Genomic DNA, 19,836 nt, shown 5'->3' on the forward strand with positions numbered 1-19,836 from the left:
AGAAATAGGCTTCACACATTGTACCCATGTTGGGAATCGAACCCGGGTCTTCGGCTTGACGAGCGAACGCTTATACCACTAGGTTACCCGACCGCCCCCTTGGTAGGGAACATTTGGTGGTAATATGTTATCTTCTGACAACTCTTCTTTATCCCACCGATAAACTGATAGAATATTGCATCAAAAGTATTTTTCTTAACAAGGACCCATTTAAGTCGACATTTCATAAACATGGGAGTCAAAACAAAGTTTGTTGTTGTTCCTGAAATTGACATTCTCGCTGATCCTCGCCAGGTTTGCATTCATTAAGCAACTGCTGTTTTGCAGGATCTTCTCCAACAGTAAGCTGTTATTTGAGTGAGTGAGTGAGTTGGGTTTAACGCCGCTTTTAACAGTATTCCAGTTATATCACGGCGTGTCAGCTTAATGTGGGAGGAAAGCCCGAAGTGATGCAGGTCTCAGACGTTTACTACTTCGGTGAAATTCACGAGCACGGGTATGGTGCTAACAAACCTAGAAACAAAATCGGAGAGAACCGGGATTCGAACCCACAATCATAGGTTTCTGGCGTGCCCAAGGGACGAAACTCTGCACAGCGAATCGCGGCGCCTTAGACGACTGGGCCACCCGGGTGTGACGTTAAACAACAAGCAAGCTTCAATATTCAAATCTCGTTCAAGGTTAAGGTGTTAAGAAATACAGGAGAATTCCAATCTTATACACTAACGTAAAAACCTGTAGACAAGTACAATACATGTGCTGGATATAACATAAATAGCTTTGGCATAGTTGGTATTTAACTGATTACATTGTTAGGGAGTATCAAACTAGTTCCTAACAGGTTTAACAAAGCAGAATACATGTACGTCTTTAGGGTAATTTATAAGCCATACAGAATTGGCATTATCTATACACAGAAGTAGTACAATGGGATACACAGGTACAGAATTGGCATTATCTATACACAGAAGTAGTACAATGGGATACACAGGTACAGAATTGGCATTATCTATACACAGAAGTAGTACAATGGGATACACAGGTACAGAATTGGCATTATCTATACACAGAAGTAGAACAATGGGATACACAGGTACAGAATTGGCATTATCTATACACAGAAGTAGAACAATGGGATACACAGGTATGACTGTTAGAGTTACCAAACAGACTGGCAGGTATTACCAAGGGTAATAACATATAGTTATTCAATGTCACAGGAACTTTTGTTGTTCAGTATAGTTAAGAATTAACAAAGTACAAGATAGTAACGTTTGAGTGAAAAATTAGTTAGTTTATTAGACAGCTAGAGAATGATTTGTGACTGTGTTTCGTCAGTATGTATACCTATTCTAGCTGCTACGGATAATTTCGTTTTCTGATTAAACCGTGAGGATAAACTTGTTATTGTTATCTAGACAGAATTACATAATATATTTAACTGAGACATTGATGATAAAGGTGTTTATGAGTGAAGTTAGTAAGAATAATAGTTTACCATTTGCTAGTATGGAACGAATGTATAGGTTTTACAGGTGATTTGATGACGGTGGATGATAAACAGCTGTAGATACAGATACAGATATTAACGTCTTACATCTGTTTGCCTAACTCTATCTGACCAGCACCATGAGAGATGCGGGTCCCGTCCGATATGCATTATCGGGCTGACCCCTGGGAGTTTAAAGATAATTGAACGTGGTCGTTAGTTGTAATATTCCCTTATTTCACAATTTCCAATTCTAAATATGTGGCCTGTAACGTGATAATTTTTTTGTCAAACTTTGTTCATTTTCCCCATGTTTATATCTCTAATCACCATTAGAATCACAGCATACTGTGTATTTCCTGATGTTGTAATGTTCGTATCCGATAATAGCCATGTATATCGTCTAGCCATTTCTACTGCTTTATGGGGCAGTAGGGTAGCCTCGTGGTTAAGGGTTCGCTTGTCACGCCGAAGCCCCGTGTTCGATACCCACATGGGTACACTGTGACGCCCAGTTCTGGTATACCCCGCCGTGAAATGCTGGAATATTGCTCAAAGCGTAAAACCACACTCAGTCCCCTGTCTCCCTGCTGCAACTTGAAGACAGACAGATTTATTTGTATGAAGACCAAGTGACCCGTTGTACGAATAACGTATGAAGAAGGGACATTTTCATGACCTTTTAATATTTTAGTTTTATTTGTTTGAGTATAAGATGATAAAAGTAAAATATGGTGAGGTGAGGTGAAATGGGGTTTAACGTCGCGTCCAAGATTATTGCACTTATATAGCGACGTGCATGTACGTGTGTGTGTTTGTGTGGCTGCTTGTACTAGTCCGGACTGATGCCGATTTATAGTGCTAGCTCACTGAGATACCATGCCGCAGTTTAACATGAATACCCCACTCAGACACAGTATACCGAGCCGACCAGTCCTTGTTTTAGTCCCTTAATGCCGAGCGCCAGACAGGGTAACAACAAGTACCATCTTTTAGTATGACGCGGCCGGGGATCGAACCCCGGACCTTCCGCTCTCCGGGCGGACGCTCTACCACTAGACCACGGAGGCGGTCAGTAAAATAAGGATTAAATAGTTATAAAGAAATAAAGGTGTGTGTGTGTGTGTGTGTGTGTGTGTGTGTGTGTGTGTGTGTGTGTCAGTTATACTGGCATTTGGTTATATTTGTTTAGGATTTCACACGAATTTCATTCACCTGAAAGGTCTTGGTTAGCAGAATGCTGGATTAAGAGTAGTGTCTCATTCTGGAACCAGGATGAAACTTGTTTATCACCGGACCCTGGTGTGTGTATATTTGCAATGGTTTGGTTTGTGTCAGGGTAAATCATGAGTAATAGTGAGTGCGTTGTCTGTGCTGTGTGATGGTAGTGTTTGTGAATTGCAGGCAATCCATTGTCTTAATTTAGTAAAGCCACAAGGAGTGTAATATGCTCAATTACACAAATAGGTCAGGTTCATTGGCATGTATATAATATATTTTATCTTTATGTACCCTTTTCATGTAACCTGTGAGGGTGACAAGATATTTTGTATGTTATATTACTTGTGGAGTGATGTCTGAGTTAGATATATGTGTAAATATTCATTTTAATTGTGATAATTTGGGCAATTAATTATCTCCCTTGGTGTGATAAGTACGTTCTAGATAGAACATGTCATATGTGTTCATTACCTCCATTGGTATAATGACTTATTTATTAATTCATATGACAATTGGCATGTATAGTTAATGTAAGATGATATAGTAGCAATACGTTTCTCTGATGTGAATCTACTTATTATATTTATGTAAAAATCTTTTCTAGATTGTTGTATGTGTTTCAGGGCCATGACTAATTGACTACATGAATCCATCAAGCATTTGAATAAACCCATCACAACCCCACAGCGAGTCATTTTTGTCTTTTTTGGCTACCTATAGCAGCTGTAACACGTTCACGTCATATATGTTTCGTGTAAGAGGTACCGTATCCCCGCGATATAGAAATGGAATCCGTCCATCATGTTTCGTTTCCACGGCAGAACTCGGAAACCATCAGAGAAAGTTTTACAAGTCTTCACTCCACTGTGATACCTCCTCATGTGACTCTTTGTTCCACATAACAAAGTACTCTCACATTCCCTACGCGTCTCATTCATTACACTTTGTGTGTTTGTTGTTTAACGCCGCACTCAGCAATAGTCCAGCTATATGACGACGGTCTGTAAATAAATCGAGTCTGGACCAGACAACCCAGTGACTGACATCATGAGCATCGATCCCCGCAATTGGGATCGATGACACGCTTCAAACCAAGTCAGCGAGCCTGACCACCCGATCCCGTTTCGACAAGCATAGTTGCCTTTTACGGAAAGCATGGGTTGCTGAAGACCTATTCTACCCCGGATCTTTGCTATTTAGGTTCCCCCTGCATTTTTAATATATTTTGTATAAAGTCTGGAAATGTGGATTCAATCTCTGAGCTGAATAGAAGTAGTGGGTTTCATTTCCGGAGCAGAACCCGAAAATTATTAGAGTGAGTAAGTGAGTGAGTATGGTTTTACGCCGCTTTTAGCAATATCACGGCGGGGGACACCAGAAATGGGCTTCACACATTGTACCCATGTCGGGAATCGAACCCGGGTCTTCAGTGTGACGAGCGAACGCTTTAACCACTAGGCTACCCGACCGCCCCGAGTGAGTGAGTGAGTTGTGTTTAACGCCGCTTTTAACAGTATTCCAGTTATATCGCGGCGTGACAGCTTAATGTGGGAGGAAAGCCCGTAGTGATGCAGGTCTAAGACGTTTACCACTTCGGTGAAACCCACGAACCCCTAGAAACATAATCGGGGCGAACCGGGATTCGAACCCACAATCATAGGTTTCTGGCGTGACCAAGGGACGCAACTCTGCACAGCGAATCGCGGCGCCTTAGACGACTGGGCCACCCATGCCCCCCCGACCGCCCCGAAAATTATTAGAGATAACTTTATGAAACTTGGTGCACACATTCACCATATAGTGTAGATGCTCCTTTTGCTGTTTATGTTCCCCCCATTTTTTTCTTTTATATGAATTTTATAAATTTGGATTTCATTTCCGGAGCAAAATTTGAAAATTATTAGAGATATCATCATGACACTGAGTACACACATTCACCATATAATGTGGATGAAGTCCTATAGGGTTACCCAATCATTTTGTACTGGGATATTTCATTCTTTATTTGTTTGATGATTTGTTTTATAGCATCAGAACGTGACCCTTCACCAACTGTGAGTGGTATAACGTCTACACTGCAGGTACTAATGTTATTCCTCTGTAGACGAGTGGGCCCCTGGGATCGCATTTATAATTCCCCTCGACCACATTCTTGGTATGCAGGATGTTGTGAAACAAACATTATAAAGTCCTTGTAGAATCTCTGGAATAATGTCTTTCTTTCACAAACGCACAGGGATCCCATCATCTTCCCTCTATTTAAGCATGTGTTCCGGGCTGTGATATTGGGGATATCTGTTCTTCAAACACGGGAGTCCATCCGTGGGTCCACAACACTTTATTTATGATATAATAGATCATACAGCATCTAAACAATCATGATTATGATAACGAGACAAACATGGCCAGGCAGCATCTAAGAGGCCAACTCCCGACCAACAGAAAGTATTCTAATTTTAACCAGTCAAATCTGACCGCCTCCGTGGTCTAGTGGTAGAGCGTCCGCCCGGAGAGCGTCATAACAAAAGACGTTTAAAGATGGTACTTGGTGTTACCATGTCCGGCGCTCGGCATTAAGGAGCTAAAACAAGGACTGGTCGGCTCGGAGTCAGTATACTGTGTCTGAGTGGGGTATTCATGTGAAACTGCGGCATGGTATCTCAGTGGACTAGTACAAGCAGCCACACACACACGTGCATGCACGTCGCTATATAAGTGCAATAATCTTTGACTCATGATTACTGTAGCTTTAGGGCTGCGGCACGTCGAACATGGGACTGAATTGCTGGATTGTTCGTGTATTCTCGTACAAGACCTCTCTCAACCACCTGACGCCACAAAGCTTGTGAATAGTGAAACAGACAACCCCTCACATAACTATCAGGAAAAACTCTGCAATGGCACTTATGACTGCTGACTCGTAATCAGTCTGAAACACCTCTGGAGAAAGTTCAGTTCCAGTTCTGGTTCCTACTGTGTCCTTCAACAACCTAAATAGTCTAACATATGTCTGTTTGGTCTTGTTAGGAAGCAACGAAAAAGCAACAGGATACATTTTACCATTTACAAGACAATGAATAATATACACTTGGAGCCACAAGCTAGGGCAAAAAAAAAGAGTACCATCAATAAACAAACTGTCAGAGTCACTCATGATTTCTAACATCTCAGTGGTAGCAAACACCAGTAGTCTGTCGTCCCCGTCATTGATGCACAGAAAGTTTCTTCCATCTTCTGTCTGTGTCCACGTTCCTTCCAAGTTGACTGCTGCTCTGGTTTCTGGAACTTGTGGAATAGTCTTGGCTCTGTTTCTGTACGGGGAAGCTTGAACACTTGCAAAAGAAGGGGTAGTCGCAGCTACTTCTGCATCAAGTTGATCCAGTTCTGCGTTGTATATCTGCTGTACATGAGAAATGTCGGTCTGGACACGCTGCTTGAGTCGACCAATGAGTCTGATGTGTTCTTCATTCTCTACAGGGGGGCGGCTGTGAGCAGTTGTAGACACGACGTGTTCTGCAATAGTGCTGCATCTACCATTGCAACCTGTGTTGACACACTTCCAGTGAACAGCAACTTGACGCTTGACATTCAGTCTGTATCTATAGCCTGCATAAAGTACTTGCTGGCCACGTCTTTGTGATGTTACAAACTCCGCTCTCTGAAGATTTGCCATGGTGATGCCAGACAAGTAAGCTGATAGGTCAGGTACATATATACCAATGCAATAATAACAACAATAACAGTTCAACAATTGAGCAGACATCTAATTTCCTTTAATACTAAGAACTAACCAATTTGTAACAATTACAAACAATGTGAGAAGCGATGATAGGCTTCTCTACACCTTAATTATTAAATAAGATTTATTTACTAAACAAGATTTACTTGCACATTCAAAACAACTAAGGATTAACAGAATGGCCAAGTCATAGGTGGTAAAAACTTCACTTTGAACCTCTATGCCGCTTGGATTAGATTAGCGCTTGGATTAGTTAACAGCCTGAGATGGGCAATGCCCATTCATATAATAGGGGCGAGGCAATTAAGCATTTGAATTATTGTAGGCGAAATGAGGTGTAGGCGAAATGAGGTGTATATATATAAAATACAGCCCATGCAAGTCTATAATGTTTGGCAAGTCTAGATTACTGCAGTATCTGAAAACGAAGAGAGTCACTGGGCTCCCTTTTATTATATTTTTTATTAAGACAGCTGAACAACTGTTTTGTTTTTATTCTGTACGATATGTTCATTTCAGAGACCAGATGTTAGCCTATCTCGCCCGGTGCCATATGCATGCCAAGTTGTCAGATACGGTAGAGGGTGCCCAGGTCGCAGAGGACATACACATAGACTCTGGTGTGGAGGGATTCATGTCAGTCGTTACATCCCTCAAAGTTAAGCTGGACAGAATGGAAGGGGAACGAAAATAACTAGCATTGTCATCAAATGTAATGCATTACTGAGGGACCAGCTATTTAATATACTGGGATTTTATCGATAAAAATAAATTGTCCCCGAAAATTCTGGAAGAACTTAAATACGTATATAAAAATCTCGATACAAAATCCCATGCGCGTGTCTCTTAATTAGACAAGGCCTGTTAGGCATCAATGTTAAATAAATTAAGTTCGCAAAGAATATTTCAAAATAAACAAATTGATATTAATATTTGACAAGTAATAGTTATTATTTGTGGTGATTTTTTCCTTCATCTCGTCTCAGAATTATACAATGAAAGATGCGAAGAAAGCTTCTTTTGCATGGAATTATTCATCTTCCCGAGGCAAGGGAGTTAACTGACTATAAAAGTGGAAACTGGACTTTTATAGTCCGTTAACTCCCTTGTCTCGGGAAGATGGGAATTATTAGGATAATCGTATAAGGCTCGATCAAAGGGTACAAGGTTTATATTTTTTCTATTTATGGAAATAAAGAATAATGTAATATCTTGTGATATCAAATATTTAAAAGGTGATAATAGTATGCAAAACGAGAGAAGTAAATCGTGTATGTCTAGCGCAACCTGGTGAATCAGTTGACATCAATGTTCGCTCATTCAAACAGCCAAAACGAATTCCAAGACCATGTCAATTCCTCCTACAAATGTGTGCTTATATATCTAATAGAAATGTGATCCATTTTGTAAAAATAATAAATTCAGTATTAGTAAAGATAAAATGAAATGGTTTTTCATTAATCGGTTTATATGAAATTACAAAATTGAATATTACCATTATTACACTTCAAACGAAATATTATCAGTATTCTTGTATTATTTTCAATTTATTATTTTGTTCAAGTTATAGATTTTTAAAAAATATAATGGTCCATACATACAAATACACACACAGAATAATAAGTTTAATTACGTTCATTTACATCATCACATGCCACAATTTCACAAACATCTTTCATAAATATATCTAATAATTTCACAATTATATTTCATAAAATAATTATTACATTGACTAGACTAAGAATTGTAATCAATCGTAATTATACGAAATTTTCTTTATTAAATAAAAGTGATAATTGTTCCTTGTCTTGGTCTGACCGGCAGCCAGGAAAACGAGCGCAAAAGAGAGGAACCTTTTGGTAATTAGCGAGGGTCGAAGACCAAACTAGCCAGTGGTATACTTTAGCTCCATGCACACATTTCAGATCAGTTACATATGTGTTGATGAAGCACATTGCATCATATTGTAGGAAAATCCATTTTTCGACTTGCATTTTTAAAAGGACGTGATTTGCATGTGATCCTCCCTGAGGCCCGTATGCTGCTTTTGTGAATGCATTCATGCATGATCAATCCGTGTAAAAAAAATGATGAATAACATAGCTTTATAAGTAATCAAATTTGAACAGTATGCTACACTTTGTTTGTCCTCTTGAACAATTATCAGAGATATAAGTCACAGTTTAATGTATTTGTTGTTTAATGCCACAGTCAACAACATTCCAGCGATATCACAATAGCATGTAAATATTCGAGCCTGGGACGTCATTGTTTACATGCTATTTTTAATATTAAACACTTTATGTAGCCTAGAGAGTAACAAAGAAAGCCAAAGGTCGCCGAACTTCCAGCTATGTCACAGTGGCATGTGAATAATCGAGTCTGACACAGGCAAATAAATGACTGAAATATGGATAAATGAGCTTTCAGATTACTTCTAATTTGTATCTGTTCCTGTGCTGCCCCAAGTGTGTAACACGCGCTCATCCAATAGCCAGCATAATTTCCTTTCATGTTTTCATAGGGGCACAGGTGGCCCAGTCGTCTGGGGCGCCGCGATTCGCTGTGCAGAGTTGCATCCCTTGGACACGCGAGAAACCTATGATAGTGGGTTCGAATCCCGGTTCTCCCCGATTATGTTTCTAGATTTGTCAGCACCGTGCTCGTGGGTTTCACCAAAGTGGTAAATGTCTGAGACATAATCGGGGCGAACCGGGATTCGAACCCACAATCATAGGTTTCTGGCGTGCCCAAGGGACGCAACTCTGCACAGCGAATCGCGGCGCCTTAGACGACTGGGCCACCCGTGCCCCCTATAACATAAACTGAATAGCCTCAGTAAACGTTATTACGTTGTTTATATTGGAATGTATATTGTGACTGAACTAGTGCGTATCTTGTTTGAATGGCCACTCGATAATATGTGTCGGTGGGAATACTATACTCTTCAAAAAAAGAAAGAAACGCAAAGCCAGATTTGTGTGAGGTAGGAAAATACATTTAGAACCGTACAAGGTATTGAGTCAAAATTTTGTGGAGAGAACACTTGTTGATTGTAGTCATCTCAGTTATCAGTACACAGGAAAAGTCAAAGGTGAAGGTCAGCTACCATCAATAAGGCGTATGTCCCCCGTTGGAATCGATAGCTGCCTGACATCTCCTGTCCATGGAAGAGACGAGTATGCGAATCACATCCTGGGAAATGGTAGCCCACTCGGCCTGCATAGCAAAAGCCAACTGCTGCAACGTCTGGGGTTGTGGTTGACGTCGGCGTAGCCGTCTATCTAATTCATCTCAGAGATGCTCTATTGGGTTCAAATCCGGGGATCTGGAGGGCCAGGGGAGAACATTAACGTTGTTGTTGTGTAGACAGGGTCGAGTAGGGGAAGGCTCCTATGTGCCGTGTGCCGGGAGCCACAAGGAAGTGCCAGTAAGCGTGAACCCAGGGGAGAGTTAAGTTACATAGACTGGCGGCAAGTCTCCCTCGCCAGATCCTTTATTACGAGGCTGTAGAAATACGGGACGCCCCTAACTCACATCCGTCTCCAGAACTCTCACGCCGACTTCTTGAGATAATTAAAATATTTTTTCAATGTTCTGCACTTTTTAATATAAATATAGTGTTTGTCAGAAAAGTTAGTTACATAGTTTACTTAATCAATTCTGGTTTATTTACGGTAGACGAATTTATATGACCATAGTGTTATTGCCAAACCCTTCAGTCAATTCTAATTGATCCAGACTGCACAATATCAGGGGAAATCATCATTTCATCTCTGTAGTGTTTTGGTACCGTTAACAAAGGCGAAAATATTGCATTAGTGTGTCGCATCATGTATGACGAACAATACACAATAAATTACTAAAAATACAACATCTGGCCGATTCAAATAATGGGGATTGCTGATTGTAACAACCTGTAAATACCATGGTAGGTGAGACGCCGTTTATGCTCCTGATTAGAATCGGTCGTCAGCAACCCATGCATGTCGTAAAAGGCGATTAACAGGATCGGGTTGTCAGGCTCGCTGACTTAGTTGATGTATGTCATCTTATTCCAATTGCGTAGATAGATGCTCATGATGTTAATCACTGGATTGTCTGGTGCAGGTTCGATTATTTACAGACGCCGTCATATAGCTAGAATACTGCAGAGTGCGGCGTTAAACAACAAACAAATCATCATTTATCACCATGCATTTGGTGAAGTCTACCGTAAGGACGAGCGCAGGATTCTCTGGAATGCTGAGAACAACGCAATCTATGTGTACAAAGCTTTGGAATTCCCTTTGCCTCCAACATTTGAGAGAATTACCCTATCGCATCAGCATTGCAATTGCACATTCATCCAATGGGCTTTTGACGTTCAATGTGTATTGTGTAGTACAGTGGAATATCTGCTTCGGACTTCATTGCGTCATTGTTTTGACATCCAGGTGAAATGAACGTTTTACTTATTGTGGGGCCGAAAGTTAGTCTGATTTTTACAGAGGCCTGTGTTAGGAATATTATAGAAGTATTATTATGAATCATAGTATATTCGGCACCATTGATATCGCCTTGTATTACAAATGCTGATTAGTTAAAGTCCTGTCCCGACAGATTCCACTGTCCACGGTAATATTTGTAAATGTAATAGGTGTGAAGAAAATATGTCCATATTAGCGATAGGGTAGCTCAGTGTCTCAATCAACGCCTAAACTGTCGAGTTCGATTTCTTACATCGGGGTAATGTTTCGTTTGAAGCCCATTCCTGCAGCCCCCCGACGCCGTGATGTAGCCGTTGAAGCGTATAACACCATACACATGCATTAAGTGCACACAATGAACTCAAACTTTGGGGTACATGATAACAAAGACATTTATTCATAACAGAATAATAAACACATATAATATATCCATTGTAATAAAAAAGGTGTGTTAGGTATACCTGCTTCAAATAGCTTCACCAGCAAATATTAACACACTCGGGATACTGTGACACTCAATCAACCGAGTCACCGAGTCCGACCACCCAGTCCACGTAAGTCGCCGCTTACGACAAGCACAGGTTACTTGAGGCAACGCCTACTTCTTTAGGACTCCCCATAGGGTCACATCAACATTTAAGGCCATTAATACATTTATATTTGTTATTCAACGCCGCACTCAGCAATATTCCAGCTAATGACCACGGGTCTGTAAATAATCGAGTCTACACCAGACAATCCAGTGATTGACATCGTGAGCATCGATCACGCAAATGGTATACGATGATATGCATCCCGTTAGTCGTCTTTTACTACAAGCATGGGTTGCTGAAGACCAGTACATGTACTAACCCTCGCGTTCTTGGGGTCGTGATTACATAATTAAGAGAGTATTAGATATAAACACAGAGCAAGTAGTACAAATGACACAATTATTCAAATGAACAGTTCACTCATTCACGTTGCCCTAGCGACTGTCACTTCTGTCCATTACACATACGTATGGAAGTTCCTTCAGACGACACTGAACTGAACTTTATATACATTTGATGGCTAATGGTGGTATTAGACTAGATGTACAAACATATATCTACAAAATTGAAAATATGGAAAAGAGTAAACTAAGTGAAGAGCCTTTGACTTTAAGTGAAGTGATTCATGTATTAGGGGTGTTCTGTAAACGTCAGATCTGAGAATAAGTTTGTCGGCCTTTGACACAGTGCATGGGTTGTGTCTGTCTGGACTGCTTGAGTACTCAGCTCAATGATGCCCAGTTTGCCACTGGGTGCGTGAGTAGATCTCTTGTCCCCAACAGTGATAACTCACCGGATGCCTTTTGTGTAAGTTCTATTCTTTGAATGACATTGTTATAAACTTGTCACAGCTGCTGCTGCTTAATAAACCGTAAGGTGCAATATATAGTTCTTTGTATTGTATTTATATTCAGGTTGGTATTTCTGCTATCCAAAGTGTGCAGTGAGGCCTTCTTATTCTTTATAGTAATTTTGGAGACAAAAGTGCTAAGTTTATGAACACACAAATGTCATTTTAGAAAGTGGTCATATGTAACAAATGTTATATTTTGGATGACACTTTCTTAGTAAAGTTCATAGCTTTCGGCCATGGGAGCTGTGCCAATTTACACTTGTCAGAACGGTACACAAAGTACGTGATCTAGACTACCAGTAGTCGTACTTCCATTTTTGCGTAAGCCTCGGTGGCTGAGTGGGTAATTAGATAGGGACTCAACCAAACAAAGTGCGAGAATTTGTACTTTACTAAGAAAGTGTTGTCCCAAATATGACACTTGTTACATATGACCACTTTCTGAAATAACATTTGTGTTTTAATGTGTTGTTTAGTTTCGGTTGTTTTGCTTGTACATTCCAGGAAGTGGGCAGTGTTCCCATATTTATAATGTATTGATTACAATCTAGTAGTAAATAGGGTTCAAACACGACTTTTATAGTTAATTTAGTCCCATGAATTGCACACTACATGTTCTTAATTTGCTGCAATTTCGCGTATTTGTTCATTGGAATATTTAGCTCTCTTTCACTTATCCAGCCTTGTAATAAGTGGATAATTTGTCAATTGCTTTACGCTAATTTCTATTAAACAAGTTTTCTATGGCCTTCCACTAAGCACAAACATCAAATATTCAATATTCAAACAACATATCTTCTTAATGTCACTCACTCATTCACTCCAGTATCAACCTTTCACTCACTCTTATATCAACCCGGTCCTCATTTTTTGTAATAGATATACTCTTATGTACTCATAACGCTTTCTCTTAAATAAGCGCATATCCAATCTGTCATGAATCTGAAACAAAATAACGTACTAAAAGTTACATACATGACAACTGGACAAAATTGTAACTACATACGTGTATGAACAATTGGTTCAAAATCCATTTACAGCATTGTTAGATGTGAGAAGAAATATACTACAAATAGGCCTATACATGCATGTATGTAGGAGAATTGCTCACAACTATGCGAGATGTTTATTTGCGCTTCTCAAAACTGTTAACGTGGCAAGCATTAAATATTTAAGTCAAATTTCGAGATAACGATATGTTATATCGTGTCTAATTAGACAGATGCGGGTAAATTTATATGTATTTGTATAGGCGGTCGCGACCACAGACAAGGTTCGACATATCGGTACATTCGACAAAACACGGTTCGAGTATACATGTTGAAAATGCAAAAGTAGTATATTTACACAAAATGGTTTCAACGAAGTGACAGTCATTTAAGGATTACATGACTTCGACCTACATGACTTCGACCTGCATGACCTCGGCATTTTCTCTCCTCTTTAATATGCTGACAAATCCTTTCATTTATTATTGGTATACTCATATCCACGAACATCACACTCACTTACTCACTCACCCACTCAAGAATTACATACCTGTGTGCCTTGTTTCGAAATGCTTTCTGGCATGGTAGAAAATGAAATCTTCCACCACTTTGAGGAAATAGTCGTTCCTGAAAAATATATGAATCGAGTGACAGCAATTTTTGTGATGGCTGAAGCCTCATGTTTCTGTCACCCGTACAACCATTAGGACAGAACTATGTATTACAACTTACAATCATCAGTCACATACCTTGGACGTCCAAATTGTAGTACAACATCGGGTAGTATCAGATTTCTTTTTGTGATGTCATAAAGTCTGAAAATGCAAATTAAATAAATCACTACATCATTTCTGTATATTTGTTGGTAGTGTATAGCGTAAAAATATCGGTCAGTTGTGGAAACAAAGCTTATTCGTTCTTAATACGCGCTTGATTCTTATATAGTGATGACAAACAAACAGAAGCTTCTTGATGGAAAATTAAATATGTTCCTTAAGTTTATTTTATCCTATACTTACCTTGGACCTCTTGTCCTCGTCACCAAATGTGTCTCCATGGACTGCATCAGTATGGCATATCCCTGAAAGCAGTCATTCTATCATTAAGTCATGTCATGTACTCTCAGTATAAATTTACGTGTAAAAGTTTGGATCGAAAATATCTACATATATGGGCATATCCGCTTTAGACAGAGGCCGGTTAGACAAATGTCACTGTAGTATGAACATACCGTTTATCTGTAAGCAAATTTAATATGTAACTCAGTATTTCTGTGTTGAGATGGTTATCAGTATTTCCAAACACTGGCAAATTAATAGGCGTTTTCAACATTCGTGAAGTCAAATTAGAGTAATATTTACAACAGCATTGAGGTGGGACATGGCCCTGCTCCTCTCCAGCTTCTTTCGTTGAAAATAAAGCACATGTCTCCTGAACTCTTCAGGTACTTCTTCTGTATCATTTGTTGGGTACCGGTACAGCCTGGGTACATCTTCATCAATTATCTTTTCCAACTAAAGGAACAAAACATTCCTAGTTATACCGTTCATCAAGTGTACACAGAAACATATTTATAAAGTTACAAATCCAATGGAATAAAAACGTCATCAAAAATACGTTTTCATATTGTTATTCGTGACACATTTACTACAGTCTAGAGATTGGAAATTAACACTATCTATCTATCTATCTATCTATCTATCTATCTAATTATCTATCTATCTATCTATCTATCTATCTATCTATATTGAAACTCACAAGTTGTTATGCCAATATAATATTTACAACTGAAACTGTAGGTCAATATATATGAATGTTCATACCACATTTCGGAATTCTGATCGTTCCACAGTCCTCAGCTCCTCGAGATCATCAGCAAGTATGTTCACTTGTTGGTCACCATATTCCTTCATGTCTACTGCAGGAACCGCTATTTGTATTAAACAAACATATTCATACTTTGAGTTTATACCATGGGCATCTTTTTCTCTCTGTGTGTTTGTCTGTGTGTGCATGTGTGTGCGTGCGTGTGCGTGCGTGCGTGCATGTGTGTCTTAATTCTTATATGAGGTTGGTTTCTAAACAAATACTCACGCATGGCTTTTCTTGTCACTGTCGTCTTTTCGACACATTTTGTGCTGCAATAATATGTAGTAAATTAATAATTATCTCTAGTATTCCCTCTTTCGCAACAGTAAATGCAATTAGTAATTATTCTTTCTCCAATATATTTTAATTGCTGTATGATAACTGCCTGCAAACTTATGTGACTAGTCGATGTGTATCAAGCGACACAAGTATAGAAATTTATTATTCACAAACTTATGATATCGTCTTAATCGTATCATGTTTCAAGCAAAGATTTATTATGATTATTAAAATGTTTTCATATATTATTGTCAAAAGTATCATACCTTTTAAGCTGCACCTCAGGATTCGGTTTCTAAATGAAATACAAACAATTCTATGGTCATTCACAAACCAATTTTTAACAAATGTATACTATTTATCAACCTAAGATACGAACTGTACAACACTCTCGTAAGTCTTCTTGTGATGGAGCAAGAACAGAACATTCAGTTATTTCATGAATCAGATTTTACTTTCTGTACCTGTGTTTGGATCTTCAATGCCGCATATTCAGGTCTTCGTATTCGTTTCAATGGCAGAGGTTGGTCAGCACACCACGAATCCGAAAATCTCTTCTGATTCAGAAACATATAGAAATGTATTTGTGTCCTGAGTGTAGTAACAGAATTTCAGGAGCGAATAAATTTTATATGAAATTTTGAAACAGTGTACCATTATTACTAGTTATTATGTTTAATGAATTATAGTACGAATTAAATTACGTCAATTCTATATTACCTTATGAAACCAGAAAGTGCACGTGAATACAACATGTATATAGGGTCGCATCACTTCCATGCAAACTTATGGAGATAAATTCACTGAATAAAAGTCGGCAAGCACAGACCCCGTTTTTCCGAAAAGCATGGGTTGTTGAAGACCCTTTTCTGACCCGGATCTTCACGGGTGTATTTTAGGTATGAATCATAACAGTTTGTTGTCATGGGTACTTAATGCATTATGTGCATAACACATGCATGTGTACTAGTTGGTTGGTTGGTTTGTTGTTTAACGCCGCATTCAGCAATATTCCAGTTATATGACGGCTGTCTGTAAATAATCGAGTCTGGACCACTGGACCAGACAATCCAGTGATTAATATCATGAGCATCGATCCACGCAATTGGGATAGATGACATGCATCAACCAAGTCAGGGAGCTTGACCCCCCAATCCCGTTAGTCGCCTTTTACGACAAGCATAGTCGCCTTTTACGGCAAGCATGGGTTGCTGAAGACCTATTCTACCCGGATCTTCACGGGTCGCATGTATACTAAATGTATTTTCAGTACTACATGAAATGGAATCGACCATCTAGATGTATCAGTGAAACCTCATTATGTTTTACCACTGGAACTTGCTCCCGCAGTCCGTATTTGCTTCGTATTTCCTTTGTTGTATTCTGAAATGGAACGATGTTCCAAGTAGCACATATTTTATAAGTAGAATAGAATTGCATGTGAATTACTTATTGAATATTCGAAATACGGGGATATATTTGTGACACATACCTTTGGTTAGCTTACGAACAATAAACAGTAGCGTATATGCCCATTACTGTCACAATTATTCACAGTGCACAAATAAAGTACCTTTGGTTCCACATCCTTCACTGCATTCAAAATTTCTTTGGCTATGAAAGAACGGCAACTGCTCGGGTCACACTGCAAAATATGTCATGTTTTTATTTTAAAAATAATCATTGATACATATCGTCTGTAATATAACTGCTATACATTAGAACTTCAATACACCAAAAAAACGGTCGTACCTTCTTGTCCTTGCTGCATTCGTTCCACGCATACTGAAACACGAAATCATATTCAATGTGACCATTAAATCACTCACTATTCCAGGTATTCTTTCATTTACATAAATTTAAAAAAAATATTTTCTTCATAGTAACCGTGAATAAGTCAAAGTGTAATCAGTGGCGAGAAAATATTTAATCGTTATTATTCAGTTTTGAACAACTCTTTCTAAGACCTTGCTGTACTCACTATGCATATGCAAACACCACAGCTTGTAGCATCCGTCTGTGTGGTGTACTCATGACTGACCTCTACGTTGAAGTTTGATAGGTCAATTGCATCATCTGGTACATTCTGAAGTCTGTATTCCATGTACTCCCTTTGAAGAAAAGTGCAAATGCAATGAGTTTGGACCGACAGGCAACGCAGCAGTTCATAGTAATAACGTAAGCAGCCATGTACTTGTAAGGCTATAAAACTACTTCATTTATTAATATAGATGTGGCGAAATAGGGCATTTACTTATTCAGCAACCCTACCTTGTTGTGTTGACCACGTCTTCGTCTAATCTCCGGTTCAAGGGGTCATAGAAGCGCATTCGTTTGGCTTGTACATCCAACACCTGCGTCAGAAATAAGGAGTGACAGTAACTGTTGTACGTCTATATGTGACCTTCACATAAAGGTAAACTGAAAATCAAAGACGACGCCAGGTTTTTACGAAAGGGGTAAGCATGTCTCCCCAAATGGAAGCAACTGCCATTCACACAATTTGCACAAAAACGTATGTATTTGTTGCCATCCGACGTGGGCCTGTACACAAATCTGAGGATCAAGTGATCGACCCGAAATTCAGTCACACGATTGAAATCCAACACACGCCCACACACTTCGACGTGAGTCACACAACTACACACATACGATAGGCACCATTCATGTGTGGTCAATATCTGTCTCAAATACCTAGGAAATACAACTTACCAGCAATGTCCAATGGCTTCCATGTCTGTGAATCGGTATAAACACTTTCTCTGCTTCCGAGAGTTTTTACTGAAATACAACGAACATGGTCCTTTACATTCGGAACAATACTCAAATACCTACAATCTACAGTACAGGACTAAGGTTGTGCTGTCTCACGGCATTGTGTACTTAATCTCAGCCTACAAACGGTATCTCATGTCGTCCCTTGAACATCTCTGGTATCATATGTATTAACAGGCAATCGGTTGTTCACATATATTATTGAGGACATTAAATTTTGTTTTCTTTATTAGTGTAGCGAGTCTTTCACAGTAGCCTATGTTGTTGTGTTGTGGCAATTTTCAGTTAGCCATAAAATATTTAATTGAATAAAATATCACTGGTAAATTATATCTATGTTCATCTCATGTACATAGTTCGTTTCCATGTCATTATGTTAAAACATTAACCATCAAAAGAACTGCATCTATCTTCTATTAAAACGTTTCTTATGACATTCACTGCCCATATATATCTGACAACTGAAGACAGTATAACAACATGCATCCATCTTGAAAACATACCTTTTGTTTCATACCGTACCTCATATTATATTGTTAATCTAGAAGTAGTTCCAACAGTAGCATGTACATGATTAAAACGTCGCCATATACCTAGACTATTGTTTATTGTGGCATTACAACAACAAACAACATAATATCCCGTCTTAAGGTTTCATATATGTGCAACGATTAGACTTGACATGTATCCAGTTACCTGTTGCTACATTAAGGGAATGTTTGTCTTCATCAACTTTATTCAATTCATTCAATTCATTTCCTCAATATGTCGGCGTCTTTCGGCGGTTCAGAAACTCTTCCAGTGCATCTTATCTCACTTATGATACTGTCAATTTCAGAAAACGCTTTTTCTTGAAGATTTAATTTTCTTTTCTCAATAATGACAAGCCTTGCAAGGCTAGGCGATTCTTATTCACCAACCGACAGTGAATGATATCTTTTCCTCAACGTCATCTTCGAAATATTCTTCTCTTTACCCATTCCCACTTTATGACAAATAGAGAATACTAAACGAGCTCCTTTGTAATACTTATCGTATGAAACGAGTGAATAGTTCTGGTATCTCACGATCGAAAGGGAGTCCGATACAAGAAACTATTCACGAGTTTCATAAAAATGTTATTAAACAGGAGCGAGCTTAGTAATTTATTTATTACTTGCCGTTTATAACTTTTCTAAATATGTTACTGACCCACTTTTACAAATATGGAAATGTCATAGAACAAACCAGATGATGTCATACTTGGGTTTTGACTATTTGTTCGGATAGGGATAGGTGACGTCATGTTCAATAGTGACGTCATCTGGTTTGTTCTATGGCGTTTCCATATTTGTAAAAGCGGGTCAGTGACATTCGTGTTGATTGCAGTAAATGTTTCAAAACCGATATCGTTGATTCTTTTTATTTGATAACAAATTCCATCCCTTTTAGCTATTATAACGGTAACGCTATTTTTCAGGGCATTATCATTTGCAGAAACCCTCGGTCTTAATGGAAGACCTCGGGCTTCTGCAAATGATAATGCACTGAAAAATAGATTTACCCTTATAGTAACATAAACTTACGTCTGTCGTTGCTCTACTATCGACTTGTGGAACAGGATGCTGCATCAAAAAGATT

At 38.9% G+C, this 19,836-nt stretch overlaps 1 protein-coding gene across 1 annotated transcript; it reads right to left on the reverse strand.

Moving 5' to 3' along the window:
- Positions 1-11,874: 11,874 nt before the first annotated feature.
- Positions 11,875-17,722, reverse strand: LOC125382910. The gene is made up of 14 exons (XM_048401174.1): positions 17,713-17,722; positions 17,423-17,552; positions 17,194-17,226; positions 17,015-17,086; positions 16,771-16,824; positions 15,906-15,998; positions 15,708-15,736; positions 15,388-15,431; positions 15,117-15,223; positions 14,655-14,807; positions 14,313-14,374; positions 14,043-14,108; positions 13,844-13,920; positions 11,875-13,246 (listed from the first exon to the last, which is right to left on the reverse strand). Exons 2-14 carry the CDS (start codon positions 17,543-17,545, stop codon positions 13,239-13,241), a joined length of 921 nt encoding a protein of 306 aa, XP_048257131.1. The 5' UTR covers positions 17,546-17,552; positions 17,713-17,722; the 3' UTR covers positions 11,875-13,238.
- Between the last annotated feature and the right edge of the window lie 2,114 nt (positions 17,723-19,836).

Source organism: Haliotis rufescens, unplaced genomic scaffold (genome assembly GCF_023055435.1).
Source record: "Haliotis rufescens isolate VD_foot unplaced genomic scaffold, xgHalRufe1.0.p SCAF_21, whole genome shotgun sequence".
In the NCBI taxonomy this organism is placed as follows: domain Eukaryota; kingdom Metazoa; phylum Mollusca; class Gastropoda; order Lepetellida; family Haliotidae; genus Haliotis; species Haliotis rufescens.